Raw genomic sequence first — 24,764 nt, 5'->3', positions numbered from 1 at the left:
TCACGATGTTTTCCTTTACCGTTCGAGCGAATGTTAAATGCGCACATAGAAAGAAAGTCCATTGGTGCACAGCCGGGGATCGAACCTACGACCTCTCAGAGATGAGAGTCTTTAAATTAAATTAATAATCTAAAAAAACAGAAATGTTTTATTTATTTATTTTTAAGAATATTTTATTAAATATAACTGTTAACTAAAAATACGTAATATTGTATAAGCCAATACTAAACTTTAAAATTGACGGCTTCGTCTGATAATTGGTGATAGTTTTTCTTGTTTGCAAAGTCGCTAGACGAGACTTCGAGTCGGGCTCTGAATTAAGTATTAATTAGCTTGTTACAACTAAGAACTAAGTTGGACTGTCTGGTCTATTTTAGAAGCATTAAGAAGTCGTGGAAGGAAACCTAAAAAGTTCGCAAACAAAAAGAAAGAAGCTTCGTATAAAACGAACGTTTTTATAATCAACAAAGTAAAATGCGAAGTAAAATTTTCTAGCTACAATCAATTTTTTATAGAAATCTAAAAATCTTTAACAGTTCCTTCGATACAGATCAAGAGTTTGACATTCATGTGACGTACAGTTTTTTTTACAAAAAACAATTATGCTGTCCCTAACAGGTGACCCTACCCCTCCAAATGTTGCTTCGGCCTTTTCAACAACTAAACAAATGAAACCAACGGGATTGATTACTCAGATGTTGACAGGTCACGGTGGCTTCTTGTCGTATCTTTACAGGTTCAGGGTTAGACAAAGTGCTGCCTGTCCTTGTGGCGATGCAGCTGAAGAGACAGTGTTGCATGTTCTGACCGACTGTCCAATGTATGGATACCACAGGTATAACACTGAGCAAGCTATGGGCATAAAAGTAACGGAGACGAGTTTGAAGGGAATAATGTTCAATGTTAGGTTAAGGTTTAGCTACTTTCACAGCATAATGTCTTACGGCATTTTACTGTGGGGTCGGGCTGCTGACATAGAATCCATTTTTATTTTGCAAAAGAGAGCGGTCAGAGCCATTTATAATCTACGTCGTTGCGAATCTCTCAGAGAACTATTTAAAAAGATTAATATTATGACAGTACCTTGCCAATTCATTTATGAAAATATTATGTATGTAAGAAAGAATCTACATCTTTTTAGTAAAATAAATGAAAGACATAATTTTAGTACTAGAAATAAAGATAAAATAGCTCAACCATCTTTCAGATTAGCCAAAGTTCAAAATTCATTTATGGGGTACTGTGTGCAATGTTACAATAAAATACCTTGTGACATTTTAAAACTAAATGAACGAAAATTTAAATGTTTTATTAAAAGTACACTTTGTAAACAAGCATATTACAAATTAGATGATTATATTCAAGATAAGAATGCTTGGAAACATGCTGGTCCTGCTCCATAGGACAATCCTATGATTGGCTCTATAGCCTGGACAAAATCAAATTGGTTGCTGATTTTTTGCTGTAGCATATTTTTGTTATTATTATTATTATTATTATTATTATTATTTTTTAATTTATATAATGCTACAAATGTAATTATTATTATTTTTTTTTTTTGTATCTCACACACTGTTTTGTTGTGTTTTTTTTTTTCATATTTTTATTACTCTTTAATGTTAATATTCTACGGTTTCGATATTTGTAAATATGTGAGGAACATGTATACTAACTTTTTTAGTATAGTAGTTTATTCTAAGAGTACATTGTCTTCACATATAATTATTTAACAAATGTAACAAAATATTGTAAACCTATTTTAAAAGAGTAAGTGTGGAGTTTCTTGCCCATTCTTCTCCACACGAAACTACCTTTTGGAAGGGGCAACTAGAATCATCTTTATATTTTATTTTTTTTTGACGTTCAAAAGTGCCATTTTAGATGGTGGATTGAAATAAACGATTTGACTTTGACTTTGACTTTGAAGGGGCATCTTTTTGGGATTTGCTATAAGGGTCATGCAAAAAGTTGTCAAAAGAAATAGGTTGTAGTAGAAATAGTAATATAGTAATAGAAAGTAAACATTCGGGTTACCAATACCATTTACGTAAGCTTTTTAATACCTCCGACGACTACATAGTCGGGGAATTATCTGGAAAACATAAAAAAAAGCAGGTGTCCCTAAATCAACAAGAATCAAAACCAAACAATTAATTGTATAAAGCAAAAGAATTACATGAACAAAAAAATTAACTATCTACTATAGGCACTAACAAATGATAGAACTTTTGTCATTTTAACGAACCATACAATTTTAAGGGTTAGTTTTATTTTGTTGTGAAGATATCTGAAATGTGTTTTTTTAGCTTTGGCAAATGCCCTTAAATTAGGTGTCCAATTATATAAAACTAAATTAACAATTTAATGTAAACATTACCACATAAAATAAGTTTTGGTAGGGTAAACCAAAATCCTCCTAGCGCACACATTTATTAATTTAAGATAATTATAAAATTTAGTTTAGTTTATAATTATTATTATACCCTTCATAAATATCCTAATTTTATTTCATTTTATTTCCGAACCAATTCGACTTAGGGTCCTTCAAGAAAAGAGCGTACCAATTCTTAAAAGGCCGGCAGCGCGCTTGCGAGCCTTCTGGCAGTGCGAGCGTCCATGGGCGGCGGTATCACTTAACATCAGATGAGCCTCCTGCCCGTCTGCCTCCTGTAACATAAAAAACATGTTTTATTTAATAATAATAACACAATAATTACGATTAGGGTAACAGTGTAAAGCAAAGAATTGAAGCTAGTCGCAGCAATGTCAGATTTTGGACTCTCTTTAAATCACGTGCGCAACTTCGCACAACTTTAGCGCTTTGGTAAGCTAATCTTAAATCCAATACGTTTTTGACATACGAGAGTAATACTTAGCGCTAAGCCTTAACGAGCTTACCCTTAGAGAATGTCAACGCGGAAACTCAATCTCCACTCCGCCGATGCAACTTGATTGGTGCGTCGTTTAAGGGATTTAAAAGGATTCTGCTAACGGACATTATAGTTGAGCAAAACGTCAATTTAAAAAACAATCAGTGGCGTGAAAACCTTTTTAGGCCTGGTCCTCAGATTTCTGCATCTGTTTCATGATCATTTGGCAATCTAATAGGCAAGTAGGTGACAGACGCCGTCGACTTTTTGGGTCTAAGTCAAGCCGATTTCCTCACGATGTTTTCCTTCACCGTTCGAGTGAATGTTAAATGATAGAAAGGCCATTGGTTCTGGGTGGAATGTCATAAGTTTAGTTTTTTCGTAGTTTATTTCCAGATTATGTAGTCTTAGCCAGCTTATATCTTATTAATCGTCGACTAAAGTAAAGCATTTGTTACTTAACCAATATATTTATATGTTAATACCATCGTTACCATGGTAACAAACGACACCGAGTCCACGTGTTATATTGTGAGTGCTTAATATACAATTTTATAGAAATTTAAACAATGTATGTGTGTCTATTGTTAAGTCAGTATGGTCTGGTTGGTTAACCGCACGTCTCTCACGGTTCACTGTGACGTCACTGTTTATTTATCCGGCTGTGCTAATTAACCACAAGAGTTGGGTTGGTTATATACCGAAAATAGGCTAATTAGAATCGGAGTTGGAGAAGAGATTTGCCTAAAGGAATAAGAGGATACGAGAAAAAGAGTCCCTAATTGTTTTTCTTGCTTCGCTTGTCACAAATTCTTTCTCTTTATAAATAATATTAAAAGTCGTACAACTGCAGTTAAATTATTAATGTTTTTAATTCATTATTCATTTCATAAGAACATTCCACGCAAGCCGAGTACTTATTTAGTTTTTCTATGTATACATTGAAGTTGAGCAGTGTTGGCCTAGTGGATTCAGCGTGCAACTCTCATCCCAGAGGTCGTAGGTTCGATCACCGGCTGTGCACCAATGGACTTTCTTTCTATGTGCGCATTTAACACTCGCTCGGATGGTGAACGAAAACATCGTGAAGAAACCGTTGATCTGAGGCTGATCACCTATTAGATTGACAAATGATAATGAAACAGGTACAAAAAATCTGAGGCCCAGATCTGAAAGAAGGTTGTAGCGCCACTGATTTATTTTCTTTTATTTAATGAGACCACAAAACAAACTAATAAATAAATAATCAAAAACTAGAATACAACTACATAGTTGTTGTTTATAGTCAGAGATATGACTTGACATAACTATGACAATTGTAGAATAACGATTATTTAATTCATTATGTAAACATAAATAAACACATGCTTTATTGAAATAATCAACAGCTTAAAAAAGGAAGGTTATGTATAAAATAGTATTATCCTAAATAGATAATATTTGTCACAGTTGAAGTCAAATTGCATTGCTATTTATATACAAAGTGCAAGTTTTCTCCCAATTGCCTCGTAAATATTCAGAGACAAAGTGAATTCTGATGAAGTTATCCTAACGCCACTAAATCACAGCTCCAGTCGCTACTAACTACCACTAATAGTCCCCTCACAATGTTAGGAGAGACATAAACTTTACTCAGACAAACGCTAAGAGAATGTAATATTGCTTTGGAAATTTCTAAGAATTTTAGCTACGAGGCACATAATGTCTACAATCGTCAAATAAATTAATTATATTTCAATAACACGTACCTCTTAATATTGCGAAGAGAAAAGTGGTAAATTTGTTTTGGAAGACCTGACAATCTTTTCCTGAAAAGAGGTACCAATTCTAAAATACTTAATGCATATGAATTTATAACAAATAAGCACATATTATAAAATAACTATTGTTAGGTTAACTTTACATAGATCAATCAAATTAACTGCAGCCTGATGCCTGATGAGTTAAGAGTGATTTAGTTAAGGATAAATCTGATTTAAATTTTTACTTAAGGGTTCGATAATTTACTAATATAAAGTAATGTATCACAGCTTTTCTAATATTTTATGTAAGTACCAAGCTTATTAATAAATTTTTAATTTGTCTTTGAAACTATTATAATATAAGGTAAATATGATTCCTAATGTTAGATTTGTGTGATTACTATGACCTATTATATACGTAAGTGTTAAATTTATAAAGAATATACTTACATAATTAAATAAATAATAAGCCACAGGCGCGTATTTTTATACATAAGTAGGTAATCAGCTAAAGATTGATGGACACAATTTTGGATCAAAGGCCCCTATTCAAACCATTTCTGTATGTTATTGATATATTTGACAGCGTTCACGAGATTGTGACTTACAACACGTATTAGAATATGTTTGTTAAGGTGACGTGGGAATCAGTCCGTGAGGTACAATGAACCACTACTCACTAAAACCAAACAGCCCCATCTGCTCGCTATGGACGGGAGGCACAGTAACAGTTTCCATTCTTCAGTGTCCCCGTCAAGAGCGTTTGCAGCGCTACGAGCTATACTTCCGAGTTGCCCAATCCGGTGCGAAGGTCACAGTGGAGGAGTTATCGCGTCGCCGCTCCATATCTTTTATGAAGTTGACGGTCAGCATCTGAGTTAAACTCCCGAACCCTCTCCGCGTTCTCATTAAACTTTTCTTCAGTATGTTACTCTTCATTGTACAAGCCAGTATTAAATGCAAACATCTAGTTGAGTATTCGTTTGTGCAAAGCCAACAATGTTACATAATTAAAACACAATAACGACAAAAATAACGCCTGTTAAAAATGTACACGCAATATATGTTTACATTGTTTAGGCGTGTAGCGCTTAAAAACAACGTATGAAATCATTATTAGTCCCAGATTAGTAAATCCAACCAGGTTCATACGACACGCCAGGGCCCCATAAAACATTCGTTATGAGCTCAATTCTGACAACTCCCAAAACCTAGCAAATTAAATATGAACCCCAAATTAGTATGCTGTTAAGGTAATATACGCGTGTTTTTTGTATGCAAAACGGGTTAAAATTATACGAGCAAAAATTTTGTATCTAATATGTGTGTAAAAAGTTATAAAAGCAAAAAATAATAGTTACAATTTAACAGCGAGTATGGTGTTTCTTTGAGTAATAAGCATTTATTCGTATGATCAAAGTTTGTATTATCCCTTCCTGAGCTTCCATCAAATACCTTCAACTGTTGTCAGGTATTTACCAAAGATGTAAGTTTTTAGTCGGTTGTACTAAAGTCTAAAGTCTACTCTCTGAATCTTATACTTAATATTTACTCAAAACTATATTATATTCTAAACTTTTTGAAGTGAAACTTCTTTATCGGGGTTGGAAAAAATTTTTGTGTAACATTTTTTCGTTACGCGTCACATTTTTCGGTTACGCGTCACATGTTTCGGTTACGCGTCACATTTGACCGTTACGCGCGTCTTTTTCTTGTCCCTACCAGGGTTGATTCAAAGAGATGCTAAACCATTAATAACAAAAATGTATAATAACGATAACAATGATACTAAAAATTCTATTACAATTTATGAAATTCTGTAATAATCTTAGTGGTAATAAGGTAAAATGAAATAATTGTATTATTTGTATTCAAGTCTGTGATATTAAAAGCCTTTTGTTAAACTTTATCTAATTTAACTTTATTTAACCAATTTCTGTAAAGTTGCATATTATAGATAATTTTTCGAAAAATAAGGTCATAAAGAAGTTTCACTTCTAACGTGTGTACACTAGTACACGCACATTTTTATTTATAAGAGGTAACGAGCAAACAGGATCAGCCTTCGCACTTGCGCAGCCCATGTACACAAAATTTATAAATTAATATATATAAATATTAATATTTATTACATAAGCATTACTGTGTAAAATCACTGGTAAATAATTAATTTCATTCATTTATCAAAAATTCATAATTAAGAATATTGATGGAACTACGTATACGTCAGTCACGTGACACAAAATGGCCACAGATTTTTTGAGTCTTCGTCTGTTCAATCCTAATACTATCTTGGATTTTAATTTCCTTGGAGACTGTTTTTGATCGGAAAATATTTAATAAACTCGTAAAAACTTAAAAGCTCGTTAAAACGTTTGTTTTTGTGTTTATCTTGCCTAGAGAAGCGTTTTGGCGGCATCTGGAAATTATTAACGTAATTTGACGATGACATTGACATTTGACAAAGTTCAACAGAATTAAAAATAAAAATTGTGTAGGTTATATTGTCACTTTATCTGAAATGGTGTTTTTTAATCTTGTCAAATAGGTCATTGATCATTATTATACTCGTACAAATTTTAAGCAAAGCTTGTAATACAAATATGCAATATATGGTTGAAGCACAGAATATATTTTCATGGACCGAGTACTATAAAATCAAAGTAAATAAATTCGTCCAAAATTAAAAGGGGAAATGGCATATAAGTCGAGTGCACTTCAACGACGCGGCGTTTCAATTAATGGAATTAATATTTTGCGATACTTTGATGGAAGCACTCGCGTGAAAAATTAATACACTTTTTCCAACGAAATAACTTTTAACATACCAGGTGATATAAAACATGCATCAGTATTAAATCTTAAACGTTTTAGAAGATTGATCATAGAATATTTGAATTTTTATTACAAGTAGGTTAGGCTTGCAAAATCAAGAACTTGCTATCGTTTAGTCACTGAAACGAAACGATAGCGTGTTTTAATTTTGATTTGTCAACATAACCTCTAGCTTTTACCATTAAACCAATAGATTCAACTTTCGTTCAACAAGTTTTAAAGTTTCATCATCGGACGTCAAGGCAGAATACAAAACTCCACCCGTATCACCGTTTTTTATGTAATTTTTTCTGCGCACCACCACTATGTAGAACCAACTGCCCACTAAAGTATTTCCAAACCAATTTGCCTTAGGGTCCGGGGTCCCTTAATATCGCCGATAAAGTGGCCTACACTACAGCCTTCTGGCAATGTGAGTGTCCATGGGCGGCGTCATCAAGTGTTGTTTGATGATTTGATATTTTAAAAGAGTACCGAGAGTTTTTTACGCCGGCTTTTTCTCTCGGCCTACACCCTCTGTCTTCTTTGCCGATGAGTAGGGATGCCTACAAATTCAAATTTAATGACGTGGAATAAGTGATACATGTATCTTATGTTCCACAATAAACATATTTTTTTATTTTATATCACTTATGAGATGAGTGTACGTTATATAAAAATAAAAGAAAGAAAAAATTAGATTATTTTCTTTCAAAATAAAGTATACATAATAGCAAAAGCCTACGATATTAAACTATCAAGTACCCACAGGTGGAGCATAAATCGAAGAACAAGTACAGAGGCACTTTATAAGCTTCATATATCCGCAGTTATCCCGCCGGAGTCTGCTTATTTACAACCCTCTTAAGACCATTGGTCTCGTGTTATTTTTATGGGACCTACTAATAAATGGCCTGAGATGTTCTTGGATAATTGTTTTTAAGGAAAATGTAGATAGAAAGTATAAAAGGATCTTTACTTTTTGTAAAAATGAACTAAAACAGTGGACTATAAGACCGTCATGGAACACTGAACAATTTTCATAGCCGGCAGTTTAAGCGACTTTCGTGGTCATTTCGGCGGCAACTGAACGGTTTTTGAACCATATACTATTTCTATTGTTATAACTACTCTGATCAATATTAATAAGACATTGTTATTAGTAAGTCGAGGTAAGTTCAGTTAGAGCATCTTAGACTCGTTTTATTGTTGACTTGAAATTACTTAAGACTTAGACTTAGAAATAAAAATGAGTCGCAAAATATGTTGCGCTAACTAAAAGACGACTGGACCAATATTAGTATTTTTTATGAAGAAAAGAAATTGTTTACTTAAAGGAGCAAAGTAAAATATTCTGCTAAAAAGCTAAAAAGATGGCCCAAGTAAAATAATTCAAATTCAAAACCATTCAGGTACCTACCATAATGTACACTTATTACATGCTTCTAATTTTACATTTACTGCCAGTTCTCAAATCAAGGACGTAGAACGGACGAGAAGAACTGGCAATAAATTCTCCGCCACTCTTTTTGACCGCCAAGTTCTTTGTTTTACAAAATATTTGTAATGAGCTACAACCATTACACCATGTTCCACACATCTTTAGATAATTAATAGTTAATTAAAAAAAAACACAGATTTGCCTCTACAGAGCAGTAAACATTGTGAAATAATCATATTAAGGCGAAATTAAGTTCGCGGGGGCAGTAACTTTATAATAAAACGAATTCAAATGATTGAATGATGACACAAGGGATTATCAACCTTCATTCCAATACAATTTTACAAAAAAAAAATTGAATACTTTTGTATTAAATTCTTATTTTAACGGCTCTTAAAGAACATGAAACTAACACTGCATTTACCCAATATACAGCCGTCATTTCAATTCAACACTTAGTTCAATATCGTACAATAAGCATTCAATCACTTGTTTGTTTGCGAAGTGCAAAATTCACAGGAGCATTGTCTATGAGCGCACTGCAATAATTGACACAGGCGCGCGTAAAAATAAATGAAACAATTTGCAACGCCGTTTGTAGGGAATTGAAACTGTCCGAATTTATACGTAGCTGTTAAGTTTTGGCAGTGTTTTTGTTCAATTTCGAATGATGTACAGGTCTTGCCTTCGGAGACTTAGGGCAATTACGAATCGAACTTAGTTTTCTATAGCAGAAATGGAATATGCGAGGCTCGATGTCTGCGTGTATCCCACGAGAATGTAAGTGCGTGTTTCTATTTCACCATGCCTCCTGCTGATAGAGGAATCTTTGTTTTTAATTTATTTTATTATTATTTATTACTCAAGATGTCATGTGGAATATGGTGTAATGATTGCAGCTCCTTACAAACGTCGTGTAAAACATAAAACTTGGCAATTAAAAAGAGTGATGGAGAGTTTATTGACAGTTCTTCTCTTCCGTTCTACGCCCTTAATGTGAGTGTCAATGGGCGGCGTTGTCCCACATCAGGCCTCCTGGCCGTTTGTTACATTTAAAAAAACAGTTAACATGTTTAAACTTTTACTCAATCACTAATAAAATTTTACTTAACTACCCATTACAATATAATCTGTGAGTATTGTTCAAGTGTGAAATGATATAAATTATTTTTCTTTAAATGAAATGAATGATAAAAAATCTGCAGAACAGTCGCCACCTCGATACATCTTATAAAGTAATTTTAAACTTATACATAGAAAATAACTAAAAATTGAGTAAGTTTTACGCACTAAATAATAAATCTCTATATATATATAAAACTCTCGTGTGTGTATAAAAATGTCCAATCAATATTCGTTCCCATACTCCTCCGAAACAACTCGACCGATTCTTATGGAATTTTTCATGCATATTCAGTAAGTATGAGAATCGGTTACTATTTATATTTCAAACCTCTAAATAATAAGAGGTGTCCACCCCTAAATATTTTGTTTTTATTTTTAGATATTTTTTTTGTTTTTATTTTTTTATGATACAGCATACAAAAATACATACAACCACTAATTTTCATTATTGTAGATAGTTTTTATTGAACGAAAACAATGTTTCTTAGAAATAGTATACATGGCAAAACAACGTTTGTCGGGTCAGCTAGTATGATATAAAAATTGCTAGATCGATAAAAGATCATTTAAAAGTAAACCAAAAACAGTGTTTTCTTTAATAACTTCTAGGTAAACTTTCGTCTTACTAATTTGAACTTTTATGTATACGCGCTATTTGTAATAGTAGGTGGCGACTTTGTGAAATACCTAATCTAATTTCCTGTAATAAATGCCGTATGGGGCTTCCTTGTGAACTTCTTCCGGTTTTGGTTTCGGCACATAGGGGTTCTTCAGCGGATCAGCATTTAATCTGAAAAACAAATAAGTTTTAAACATGATGGCAAGCGCTAGGTCAAAATTGATGTCGGGTATAATTCATGCGAAACAGTATTTCGGTAAGGCACAGAAAGAATATAATAAATGAAAGTATATAATCATATGACACAAATTTACATAGAATTGAGTCGTTTTAATACTTGGCGCTATATTCACAACTGATTTAAGTAAAACTATGCATATTAAAGACGTTATTTATTTGAATCACAAATGCCTTATAAACACTATTTAGTACAAAATACCAAAATTTTGTACCAATTGTAGCGGTGAATTTGTATTTACATTATTATTTTGTTTTATAGAATTAAAACGACGTATTATAAAAATGTCAAATCTTATATTATTTATCTAATTTTATATTGTAGTTCAAATTTGATCTTGAAAGAATGTATACCTATAGTGGTCAATCGCCTGCGAGCAATCAACGTTATACCACCAGTCACAAGCGAACTTAGCTTGGTCAAAGAGAGTCCCATTAGTGCACAGGAACGAGGCTCCCTGGTGACCCTCCCTACCATCATGGCAGACGTGGTACGCCTGAAAGAAACCAAACACATTATAGTTAATATAATAAACAACCTTTATTAACAGCTTTGGACGTTTATATGGAAATGGATTTTATTATTTCTTATTTGTTTTTAAACAGTAAAATGAGAACACTTAAATAATTTGAAAGGCAACTTCCAACGCGACCAAGAGGTCGCGTTGAAAGTTGCCTTTTGAGAGAAGAATTGGAAGACCAATTGAGAGTCAAAATAAAAAATGGTGAGCACAAGTACAAATATCTAATATACAATAACTAAAAGATAAAGTGAAAATCAAGAGTTTTCATATATATTTTTTCATAATAAAAATTATGGGCGTTATAATTTACGCGTAATATAAAATTAAAATAAAATTTAGTCTGTATTCAAAATGTATACAGCTATGGGTACAGTACGTGACGAAAGACATTTAAAGATTTTTGCTTTTGTAAATTAACTTAGAAGAGAGTAAGAGAGGTCGAGAGAGAATGACCTTTTTCTCGCTACGCCGCGCTCAACGACATTATACGCCGCTCTCTTGCCTCCATCAATGTTCCAGCCATTTTGGAGCCAACAGGCGTCGCAAGATACTTGTGTAAAAAAGCTAGGGCGGCCGCAGAAGAGGCAGAAAATAATAAACGGCTCAAATATAAGAGTCTTTTCTCCCTTCGGAGGAGAGTCTTTCTCCAACTTTGATTTTGTTCCCTTTGGAGTATACTCTTGGGCCGTGAGGTTCAAGTGCACAGGCGCTAATTAAAGATTTAAGTTGGCGCCTGATAGATAGTACCGGTGACCCCAGAGCTGGTGGTTTCCTCGCTCAACGAATAAGTTACACAGCCACGGAAACCAAACTTTTTAAATTTGTTTTAATTTTCTTTTTATTCCTTTTTAATTATTTTTATTATTACTATGTATGTTAAGAAAATTGTAAATACTGAATATTTGATTGTTATGATTACTAATAAACATATTTCTTAGTTTTTAAAGTAAATTATATTAAAGATATTGTATTGTATATGTTTCCTTAATCAAGAATGCCGATCACCAAAATTGATGTTGGGATAATTGATAACGAAGAGATTGAGTCGACGAGCAAATATCATGAGAAAATTGAACTTTTCCACTTCGAGCTCCCGTAATCAAACAGTTACTCAGTGTTTCGATATTGCAATCATAAATTTTCCATTTAAATAAAATTCATGTATATTTTTCAGCTTAATAGAATTTTATTGAATGGACTTCAAAAGAAAACTTAAATTCAAGTACTCAACAATTCAATTTGAACTTTGTAATTATAATTTCAATTACTTCACCAATCAAACGTTGAGGTTTATTTGACGGAAAGCGGGAAATAGTTGGATGTTTTTATTGAAAATGAATTTGCTTTCAAAAATATATTTTGTACATAAGTGTATAATTATTCTCTCATTAGCAAAAATTGTTGAGGGATATAATAGCAAATGTATTACATTGTTTTCATAACACGACGTTTCGAGGGCTTTTCAAAACTCAGTCAGAGCAGGACTGCCTACTAATTATGAGCAGATTTCCCGAATTTCCCCGAAGTTTTTGGGTAAAAATATATCGCAAAAATAGACAGAAATTTAAAGATTTGGTAGAAGTATATAGAAAAATCCACTAATGCACAATGGTTGGTCAAAGGAACGTTTAGGAACTACACGCTTAGCCGCTTTCTATGTTTAATAGGTTGTAAATAATTTAATTACAGACATTTATGTGTGCCTTAAGCATTTTGGTATAGCTCTCTACATCAAAGGCCGTTGTTTCCAAATTCTCTCTAATTACGAAGCTTTTCACAAATTGGACAACCCCTTCAGATTCGTTTGTGATTTTTTAAATATAATTCAGTCGTAATTGTACAAAGGCAAGGCTCTATAATTACAGCTGTGGTCGTATCTTTTGCTTCATTTACGGTCTAAAATTGACACAATTTTGGAACAGAATTATCTATACTACATTCTTACAATAGTATAGTGGAGTTCTAAGGCTATTTGTCTCAGATTAAAGACTTTTATTAATCATTTACAGGCAAATGATCAGTCTTCTGTGTTCGATACACGTACACGTTTTAATTGCGCACATCGAAATCCATTCGTGGCTAAAAATAACATTATTAAAACTATATTTTTGTTGGTTCATTGGGTATATTGATTTGCTATTTTAAAAGAGTGCCGAGAGTTTTTTACGTCGGATTTTTCTCTCGGCCTACACCCTCTGTCTTCTTTGCCGATGAGTAGGGATTTCTACCTATTCAAATTTAATGACGTGGAATAAGTGATAGCTGTATCTTATATTCCATAATAAACATATATTTTTTTATACTTTCCTACCTAACGGAGGCCTGTCAACAATTACGGTATAATGTTAGTATAGTAATTGTATGTAATGTTAGTAATTCTATTGCATAGCCAAAGCTCGAAATACTACCATAGTATTGAGGAACACAAACTTAAGCACTAGTTTAACTCTGCTCCACTTGAGCAGCTTATTGTCAGTTCTTCTCTTCCGTTCTACGCCCTTGGTTTGAGAACTGGCAGTAAATGTAAAATTAGAAGCATTTAATTTATATTTCTTTTTTGACGTTCATAAGTGTTACCTATATGAACAAATGATTTTGACTTTGACGTTTACTTTGAAAAGTTACTTGTTGTTGGATACGGATACTAATCGCAATGTCCATCATACATTAATTTAAACTCACCTGACATCCGGTCTCTACATTAGCGTACATTCCAGGGTGAACAGGTACATGGGCGCAGGAGAAGCTGGTCTCCGGGACCTGGTGGTAAATTGGATAGTCCACGCCAGGAACGCCTGGTACATTACGGAGGTCTTGAGGCTTCTCGTGTTCCCTGAGAGGTTTCTTGTACACCTGTTGGTATACTGGGTAGTCTTCGTATTGCTGTAGAAAAGGAGAAGATAGTGAATAGAGAAGGGCAAAAAATAAAACATGAATATAAATGTGTTTATTCATTCAGAGTACATATGGATTACAATATGTAAGATTTGGGAACCCTTTTAAGTTAAAAAAATACCTGTCAGGGTTCCCAGCTCTTCCATAACAAACTAAATTATAATTTGGTTAAAATATATTTATATATTATGATTTAATTACATATTTTATTTTATTTATTTTTGTTTTTGATTTTTCATCTGTTATCAACACGCCTGAGTGCACGAGTGAGTGTGTGGGTGTATGTTAGTGAATGAGTAGGTAAGTGTGCACCCAGCAAATATGTGAGTGAGCGAGTGAGTCAGTGAGTGAATGAATAAAGTGTGTAACTACATATTAGGTCCCAGAAACATTCGAATGTTTCTATATTAAATTTTGTTGACCATTACTCGTAAGTAATGTCGTAATATACAGAAGTCTAATTCAAAGCATTATGTGCCAAGCTATTAGCTTATCGATGGACTTAAGCCAGCTTTTAATCTAGAATTTGCATGAAGACACATAACTCCTCAATGGGACATGAGACAATTCGTATTATTTATCCTTCTTTCTATAGACTAGCAGATACTTAAAATTGTGGCCTGAAAGATGTTTGATTTAAAGAATTTACACATGTACACGTTTTTCTTATGAGCAAATATTATATCACGCAAATATAAATAATCATATTAGGTCCTTACATATGAAATTGGCGTTTTACGTTTTGTCTACTTTGACCTCAAATATCTCCTCTTTGGTTAAGAATTCCAAATCAAAATTTGTACAGCTATTTACTCATGTATTTGTGCTTCGATGACCGTCATTCATTTGTTTTTTTCTTCTGTTTTTTTCTGTTTGCGTCACTTATTTTACAAAATGGAAAACTTAAAGTATTGCATTATTTACGAGTACGAGTTCCGCCGTGGCACTAGTGCTGCGGAAACGACTCGAAGGGTGAATGATGTGTATGGCGGTCATGTTGCAAAAGAAAACATAGTTCGTTTTTGGTTCCAACATTTTCGTTCTGGAAATTTCGACCTGCAGAACAAGCCCCGTGGACGGCCTGAGACCCAAGTTGATAATGAAGTATTGAAGGCTATTGTGGAAGCGGATCCATCGCAAACCACGTCCGAGTTAGCTGCAGGCTGCTGTGTTAGTGATAAAACTGTTTTAATTCACTTGAAGCAAATTGGGAAGATTAAAAAGCTTGAAAGATGGGTACCTCACGAATTGACTGAAGCAAACCGGCAAAAGCGCGTCGACTGCTGCGTTACATTACTGAACCGGCACAATAATGAAGGTATTTTAAACCGAATCATTACCTGTGATGAAAAATGGATTCTTTACGATAATCGGAAGCGCTCAGCACAATGGTTGGATCCTGGCCAGCCAGCCAAATCCTGCCCCAAGCGAAAATTAACCCCAAAAAAGTTACTTGTAAGCGTTTGGTGGACTAGTGCCGGTATTGTTCATTGCAGTTTTCTCAAATCTGGCCAGACTATTACGGCTGATGTCTATTGTCAGCAATTGCAAACCGTGATGGAAAAGCTAGCGGCTAAACAACCTAGGCTGGTCAATCGCTCCACGCCACTGCTACTTCACGACAACGCTAGACCACACACTGCACAACAGACGGCTACCAAATTAGAAGAGCTTCAATTGGAATGTCTAAGACATCCTCCGTACTCCCCGGTCCTTGCTCCAACAGATTACCATTTTTTTTCGAAATTTGGACAACTTCTTGCAAGGGAAAAAATTTAACTCTGATGGGCAGTCCAAATCGCCTTCACAGATTTTATTGATTCCCGTCCGACTGGTTTTTTTAGTAAAGGGATCAATGAACTACCTATGAGATGGCAAAAGGGCATAGAAAACAATGGTTCATACTTTGATTAATTAAATATATTATATTTAAAAATATTCGACTTTTTGTTCCTCCCATACAAAACGCCAATTTCATATGTAAGGACCTAATATTAACTTTAATTATTATAGCACAATATGATAATTTAACCTAGCTTATAAATACAAAAAACTAACAATATAAACAATAACTAACCTTAAAATATAATAACTAAAATATATTATTAAAAGGTTCCGAAGACACCGGCAGCGTTCCCCCTTTGAATAGCTAGACTAATTCTTTGTCCGAGGTAGCTGCCAGCTCTTCAGTCGCCTGTGATGTCGACTAACCTTATTGATATTTCCTTAAAAAGCCTTAGAACCCCACAGACCAAGGGTCTCGGCAACGAATGGGACAAAATCATATTTTTATAATAATTAAAGTTAATACATATTAATGGTTATGTTGATTATATTTTAATTCAATTGTGCCGAAAGCGTGTGTGAATTTAGCAAGTTTAGAATAGTATTCTTAGTTATTTTAAGATAAGAGATACACTATTGATAATTGTATAATAAAGTATGTCATAATAGTTAAAGTATTAATGTAGAACCAATTATAATTATCCGTAACAATGTACCAACGGTGTATAGTAAATTCGACCCAATTACAACGCAATAAATCACCTAATCCATTGTGTTACGTGTAGTGAAATGTCACGATTACGTCAGCGCATTGACCCAACTCAAGTGAAAGGTTTCTTAAAAAGTTATATCATATAAGCGGCCTTGACTGAGATCTTTATTGAGTGAATTACGGTAATATTCGGAGTCGAAACTTAGAACTAAGTGTGACATATTTTGTCACATGGGATTTAATTTTTATTACAATAAAGTTTTAGGAACTTATCGCATCCGACATATAATTCTCCAGAGTTGGCCCCCACCGACGTTTTCCTGTTCTGAGACCTCAAAAGATAGCTCGCTGGTCAGAAATTTTGCGCAGATGAGGTAAATACCGAAACTGAAGGCTATTTTGAGGCTAAAGATTAATAGTACTATAAAAATGGTATCGAAAAATTGTATGACCGCTGTTGTCGAAAAAATTTTGTATCGTTCTCGAAGGTAACATTGAATTACTAAATCATTTTTTTTAGAAAAAGAACCACCTTATAGATATATGAGAACTCGCCACTGAGACTGAACCCATTAAAACAATTTTAGCTGAACCAAATAAATGAAAATGCACATATTAATTTTTAAAAATATGCATCTTTTGCTTGACTTTGTCAATAACAATTTTAACCTTCTTTAAAAATATACAATGGTGTAACTAATCCAAATTGGATTAAGGTTAACTTTAATGTGATTTATTATAACCGCAACCACATGTTTGTGTAACCCAATTAACCACCTGTTTATTACCGATTGGCAAAATTTTATAATTGTTGGTATCAATTACGTAATGAAGAATTTAGTCATACTATATGTTACATGTTTCAACGTTTTGAAAGAATTTTGGGAAATGTTTGATGATAATATTCATCATATTATTTAGACTCAAATAGTCGTACCAATCAAAATGTTACGTAGTGTACACAAATATAGTACACACTTTTTAGTTTAATTTTTTCTCATAAAAAGCTAAATACAAATATGATTAATTACAAATAAAAATATTATGATTAAATATTGTGCTTGTGGGAAACCGAGAAAATATTTAGTTATCAAGGTTCTTTTTTAAAAAAGATTGGTATAAAACTATTGTAGCTCTAAGTGATGTTGGAAATTGCCATCGTAAATCACTTTAAATGTTGTTCAATAAAATAGTTGTTTAACTATAATTGTAATTGCTTTGAAATTCTTTGTGAACATGTCCCTTTAGTCCTAGATTACTAAAAAGGACCACTGAAGTGAGAGGCAGTCAGGGACGACTAGAGCTTGCGCAGTTCGGCCAAGCGTAATTTCTTCACCTAAGAAAATTATACTTAGTTACTGTTATTAGATAAATTTGTTTGTGAAATAATAACTTAAATTGCGAATTACTTGATGAACTTCTTGGAATAAGTACTAACTTTTACTTACGAAAATTTGACCCGGTTGTAAACCCGAAAGCGTGGACTAAATTTATAACATTATAATAACGCTGATTGAACAAAAAGCAATCTATCTTCAGAATGACACGCCACATATCACGAAGTATCTTATTAATTATCAAATAATGGGACGCATAATTATGTTTTACAATAAATTCTAAAAAAAATCTAAAATTATACCATCGCGTTTTACACATGCACAACGCCATCTATTGCTTAAAAAATAAATCAGACAATGATTCTTTGGGTAAAGCAATGGTGGTCCCGGTAGAATGCGACAGCGATACCGGAGCTTCTGTAACGCTGCTTTAAAGGAACTACTCGAGGTAGTTTTAATGGGTATTGCTCACCCAGTCTCTGAATAGCAAAGATTTTGGCGTCAGTCGAGTCCCACATACCAGGGGTATGTGGGATTCGACCCACACCAACTTTTGAGGGTCAGAAAATGCGCAAATGCATATCCACCTCGGATATAAAAAAGGGTAATAGCCTGTTAAGTGTTAACCTAAACTAAACTAAAGGTACAAGAGCTGGAAATGACTGATTACCGCGAAAGTCTGGTCCCCATTTTTTTTTTCTGTATTTTAGTTGAAAATCAACAAACGTAGTATAGTATAATCTACCATCTACCAAAAGTTAACTCTTTAGAACCCTTTTAATAATAACTCTTAAAATACAAAACATAATTCCACATTACAAAGCGGTGTTATCTAGACAATTCCAACAAATTATAGTACAAAACCGACTCATAAACTTAGTGCAGACTCATACAAAGAGCAAACACCAAGTTTTAACTTAAGAATTTTATTACTTTCTCAGCCACCTCCTTTTGTTTTGAGCAAATATGTTATTTCTTAACAATATTGTTTTGTTTTCTGAAACTTTATACTTTTGGCAATGAGTGGGATTTGTTACTGAAGTCTGGATAGTTTGCTCTTAGCTTTATTTTGGACAAGGATAAGTAATTTTTCCATTGGACAATAAGTAACATAACTAATATATAACTTTTTTTTTAAGCTTGCTGACCTAGCAAACAAAAGTTTTGCCATGTATATCATTTCTAGGAAACATTTGTTTAGTTCAATAAAAACAACTATCTACAACAATAAAAAATAAGGGTTGATCGTAGAGGGGTGAAAATGAGGGGTTGTATGTATTTATGCTGTATCATAAAAAAATAAAAACAAAAAAGTTTCTAAAAAATAAAAAAAATTGTTTGGTGTGGACACCCCCCTTTATTACTTAGGGGTTTGAAATATAGATAGTAGCCCATTCTCAGACTTACTGAATATGTATAAAAAATTTCATAAGAATCGGTCGAGCCGTTTCGGTATGAGTATGGGAACGAACATTGTGACACAAGAATTTTATATATATTGTGTTAATTTCGAATGAACTACATTTTGAGGAATGGAGAAACAAAAGCCGTCAACACACAAGCACATAATTTTTAAGTTACCCGCTATAGATCAGTAAATCTCATCACCAATTTCCAATAAACTTTTCAGTATTTTCATGAAATATAAAATTTGTTGACGTTAGCTAAACGACAACCCTTTTGTGATAAAAGCCTTTTATCTGCCAAAAAGGCTCTCTAAATATAAAGTAAATTATGTAAATATCAACATGTTTTTCGACGCTGTAAGGAAAATTAACATTTCATCGAATATAATATAAACTATTTAGTAAATAATTTCAATTAGAAAACTTAATATGAGTTTCAGCAACAAACTTTAGCTGCATTAGTTTGCATATTGAAGTCTCGTTTTCTTTTGTTTTTAATTTAATTATTGATAAATCTTTACTTCGTAGCGACTACCCCAATTAGCATTTCTGTGTACGTCTCACATGATGCTGTGTTTAAACAAGTAGGTCATGCTTATGTGGTGAATACTTGTCGCTATTATGGGTCGAAGCCATCCCTGTTCCGACGCAATGTATATGTACTATATATACTTTTCCTTCAACCTTTTTTTGCAGGGGGCAAAATGCCTTCTATTAAGTGCTACCCTTCCCACTGACATCGGAAGTCTCGCGAGAGCGTTGCCGGCCTTGTAAGAATGAAATATTAAGTGCGAACATAAAAACACCATTGTTGCCCAGGCTTGAACAGCTTCAGGGACCAGCCACATTTTACTGCCTCAATCCTTCTACTAGAGACAGAACAATATCTAATGATATATTGTTATATTTCGGTACAATAAAGAAAAAATCAATAAATCGGTGGGGCTACAACCTTTTTAGGTCTGGGCAAATCTGAAAGGCAAGTAGGTGATCACACCGTCGAATTTTCGGGTCTAAGGCAAGCCGATTTCCTCACGATATTTTCCTTAACCGTTCGAGAGTATGTTAAATGCTCGCATAGAAACAAAGTCTATTGGTGCACAGCCGGTGATTGAACATACGACCTTAGGAATGATAGTAGGCCGTCACTGCTCTTATTTAGGCATAATATGACATTGATATAATATATACTGTATAAAGTGAATCCCTCGAAATCTTCAAACATCCAAATATTTGAATGAGCCAATCTTAACTTCAAAACTAGCCGGAAATTGGCGATAAAGCGGAAATTATCTGTGCAATAAATTAAGAAACGATAAAGATCCCTTAATTTTTCAAGTTCGGGAGTTCAATTCGCGAAGTTTCGATGTAATCGGTGTTAGGAACAAAATTATTGCAATAACCATACTTGCCACGTCACACGCTCTAAACTACGACCTTTCACATTTGTTTGATATGCATTACTTGCTTATTACGTAGAATGTTTTGTTAAAGAAATATGTATTGGACTTTTCACTTGCCCTGTGTTCGTTCTCATACGTCACTACAATTACAACTTTACGTGACTGTGTTTGCTTAGAACTGATCTCTCTCAATGTACGACATTATATGTGTGTACACAGCGTAAAATAAGATTTGAATGTATGTGTTAACGTAAAATTGTAAATACCGTTAGATTGTAATCTATCTCGCGAGATTATAATCTGTCGAAAGATTGTGAACTCAAGGTAGGTACTGCTTACAATTTAACGTATTAAAGAAAAAACTGTTTAACCGGATTGAAGTTATGTATTATTATAAATCAGCGCGCGAGGTGCGTACCGTTTCACAATATGACGATTTCACTTTGATAGATTATTATCTACCGAATAATAACACGTTAAATTGTAAGCAGTACGTTGAGTTCACAATTTTTCGACAGTTTACAATCTCGCGAGATAGATTACAATCTATCGGTTTTTACAATTTTACGTTGACATATGCATTCCAAAATTTAATTATTATACCAAAAACAAAATAATTATGGGAACATAACACAATTTAAACGAATAAATTGTTGCTTATACATCGCGTTTATTACCTGATGACCTATCCTTGTCTGTCTACTTCAGTAAAGACAGGTACTGTATTAGACTTAAATTTAATTATTAAAACGCAATGTACAGTAAGCAATAATGATTTCCCAAAGCCAGCCTCAAACTGACCCGCGCATCTAAGCCGCGTTCATAAGGGAGCAGTAACTTTTGCAATTTTCTTTCCCTACGGCCCTCACTCCTTCAAAAGCGAATTACCGTTGGTTAAATTTACTCTCATTTTCGTTTGCGTCTGCTTTTTAGTTTTATTTCTTTGATCAAGCTCTTCAAAGTGTAAATTGTTTGAAAGTCGGCGCGCCAAATTGGTATTCAGGGGTAATCTCACAGATTCTCACCTTTCTGGCTTTTTTCTTATGGAGTCGGTTTGTTTCTGTCACTTTACTGAATTGAAATTTTAATTACAGTTTGGAGTTTACATAATTAAAGATGGCTTTAACGGGCATAATAATTTAACGCAAAACTAGTTCATATAATATAATACATAGTAGGAACTATTTAGCTGAGGCGGCGCTGAAACAGCGCAGAGGAATCAGTCACTCCCGTACCAGGACTACGTACAGGCTGCGAGGCTGTGGCTAACCAACCTATAGAAATCCTGAACAGTGAGGTCGCTCCGTGAAGCCTGTGAAGTGCCCCGGAGACTTCTGTGCTTTTAGAAGGAGCTAGGCTTAGTTAGCCAGGACTTTACGCACAACGGACCTAGTAAGAGTCTATATGCGGAAACTAAGTCTTTTTTTAGTTCTATTTAGTTATAAATAAATGTAATAAAGGCGTTTTAATTCGGTGTAATTTATCTTGCCGATACTTGCGTTAATATTATTTATTATCAATGAACATACATTTTTTTCAGCTTCTAAGATTTACGCTCCAATAAATTAGTAGTATATAGGAGTCGTTATTAAAACAGTATTTACAACATAAAATACATATTTATTACCAATACTAAACTAACAGGCCAATAATTTTAATATTTTTAAAACGTTTTCAAGGAAATCGAATTCAAGACCTCCATAATCTTTGAACCAATTGTCTCACGACAGAAGCATATAAGACCACGCAAATTCGCCCATATTTAAGTGAAAAATGGCCACATTCTGCGTCATATCGAGTTAATGGCTTATAAAAGGAGCTCGGAATTTTCACGGTAACCCCAGAGTAAATGGTTTGTATAAGGTGCATTTGGTGGCATTAGCCGAGAATATCCGATGGAGATTTTTAATGCATCTATTAATAATTGAAAAACAAATGAAACTATAATAATTCATAAACATTTCCACAACTTAGGGCAGCAACCAGTTACCCTTTAGGGACCTTTAAGGTAAGAGTGTAACAATTCCTAAAAAGTCGATAACGCACTTGCGAGTCTTATGGCAGTGTGAGAGTCCATGGGCTATCACTTATCAAGCTGGCTTAATTCACAAGAATTGCAATAATTATAATTAGTTATAAAAAGGTTTAGGTTTTATGTTGATAGTATGTTTTTAGTTTAATTTTTATATTGATAAGTTTTCTACTTTCTAATACAATTTATTAAGTTACTGTAAAAATAGGAAATAAAAATTAGATGAGTCTCCTGCCCATTTGCCCCCGGTACTATTAAAAAACAATGGGAGGAAGTCATATTCATATTGATTACTTCCTTCAGTGCAAGTGTTATCAACCTGTAACAGACACAAGACGCAAATTTTCGGATCGAAGACGTGTCAGTTTTCTCACGTTATCGTTTCGCACATATAAACAATAATTAATTTTACAGCTAATAATATAATAATAACTTTTATTATTATTTTCTTGCAAGAATATGGTACAAAAATGTGTAAGGTGGTAAAATCGCAAGTTCTGCCACAAGAATGGCACGCAAATTTGTCTTAAAAGGAATTTTACATTTTACATTATTTGTCATATGAATTGGTCAGTTCTTATATTATTTGTATCGTACTGTATATCATATCATTCGTTATTAAATTTATATCAAGTACTCAGTGTCTCACGTAAATAATAATTTATTAAATAATAATTACCAGATTTTTTTAAACTCCAAAAGTCGGAAGTAATGATCTTTTAATTCTTTTGCTAAATAATTTTAAACCTTGTGTGCCATACAAAAGGTGTTTTTTTTTCTAAACAGTTCCAGATTGATTTTTGGTACAGCCAATTTCTCCCCAGGTCCACTTCGACAGATGTTTATTTCCATGGACTTAAAAATATGTATGCCTAACATGGCTGGCCCTTTTTTAACTACTCACTTGTAAATACGCCGCATCAGACACGAGGCCACAGAGGAGAGCACCCGTCAGGGCCCGCAACACAGCTTTTCCCATATCCCCACACATTGTAATTGCTTTACACCGATACTACTTAACTGCTCAATAGGTTAAAACCAACTGGTAGAACGCAGTTTTTAAGCAGCGGTGGAAGGGTGAAAGGCAAATTCATTTTCGTAATACAAAGTTTTCGTGGGGCTACAATTAAACTAGCTACTCTTTTAGACATTATAATGTTTATGTATTTCTGTAAACATGAGCAAATGTCTTATGTATCATATTTATTTACTATAAAAATAAGGTGTTTATATAAAACTAGATTTTAACTGACGTAAATTATATATTAACAAAACATATATTTCCAATTCAAATTCATCAATTCTGTAAATATAAAAATATTAATTAATATGAAAGTTAAATAACAAATTTATTTTTTATAAAACTAATACATAGACCACTATTTCTTTTAAAGGTTCTGTTCTGTATATTAATTAAATAAAAAAAAAAATTCAATTTTTTAATTACATCAAATTATCTTATTATTTGAGCTTATATAGTAGGTATACTGTACCTACTAAATGTTATCCGACTCAAAATTAGAAAATTCAAACTTCAAGTTGTGTTCTTAGATAAGTAATAATATTAAGGACACTAGACTATTTCTAAATGTACCTGTAATATACCTGCCTGGCCTGCGCTTGCGCAAGTAGGTACAAGTAGTAATTGTTGTCTATTTGCGAAATATACCTAATCTTTTAGCCCTTGTTTATATAACTTTTAATTCAAGATGTTACTCTGATGTTATTCTATAAGCGTTTAATTGTATTTAGTTTCATATTATTATTAAATATATTTATTTATTGCATTAAAATGTTTGAGGTGATTGAGACTTTAAAAAAG

General features: G+C 33.3%; 1 protein-coding gene across 1 annotated transcript; it reads right to left on the bottom strand.

Annotated features, from left to right (window-relative positions):
- Positions 1–10,446: 10,446 nt before the first annotated feature.
- LOC125058077 (U-scoloptoxin(01)-Cw1a-like) lies at positions 10,447–23,994 on the bottom strand. Its single transcript, XM_047662104.1, has 4 exons — positions 23,847–23,994; positions 14,055–14,255; positions 11,203–11,345; positions 10,447–10,782 (listed from the first exon to the last, which is right to left on the bottom strand). Exons 1-4 carry the CDS (start codon positions 23,931–23,933, stop codon positions 10,680–10,682), a joined length of 534 nt encoding a protein of 177 aa, XP_047518060.1. The 5' UTR covers positions 23,934–23,994; the 3' UTR covers positions 10,447–10,679.
- Between the last annotated feature and the right edge of the window lie 770 nt (positions 23,995–24,764).

The sequence above is a fragment of the Pieris napi genome, chromosome 17 (genome assembly GCF_905475465.1).
Source record: "Pieris napi chromosome 17, ilPieNapi1.2, whole genome shotgun sequence".
In the NCBI taxonomy this organism is placed as follows: domain Eukaryota; kingdom Metazoa; phylum Arthropoda; class Insecta; order Lepidoptera; family Pieridae; genus Pieris; species Pieris napi.
Note: the sequence above shows the minus strand (reverse complement) of the source record. Positions and strands in the feature narration are given on the sequence as shown.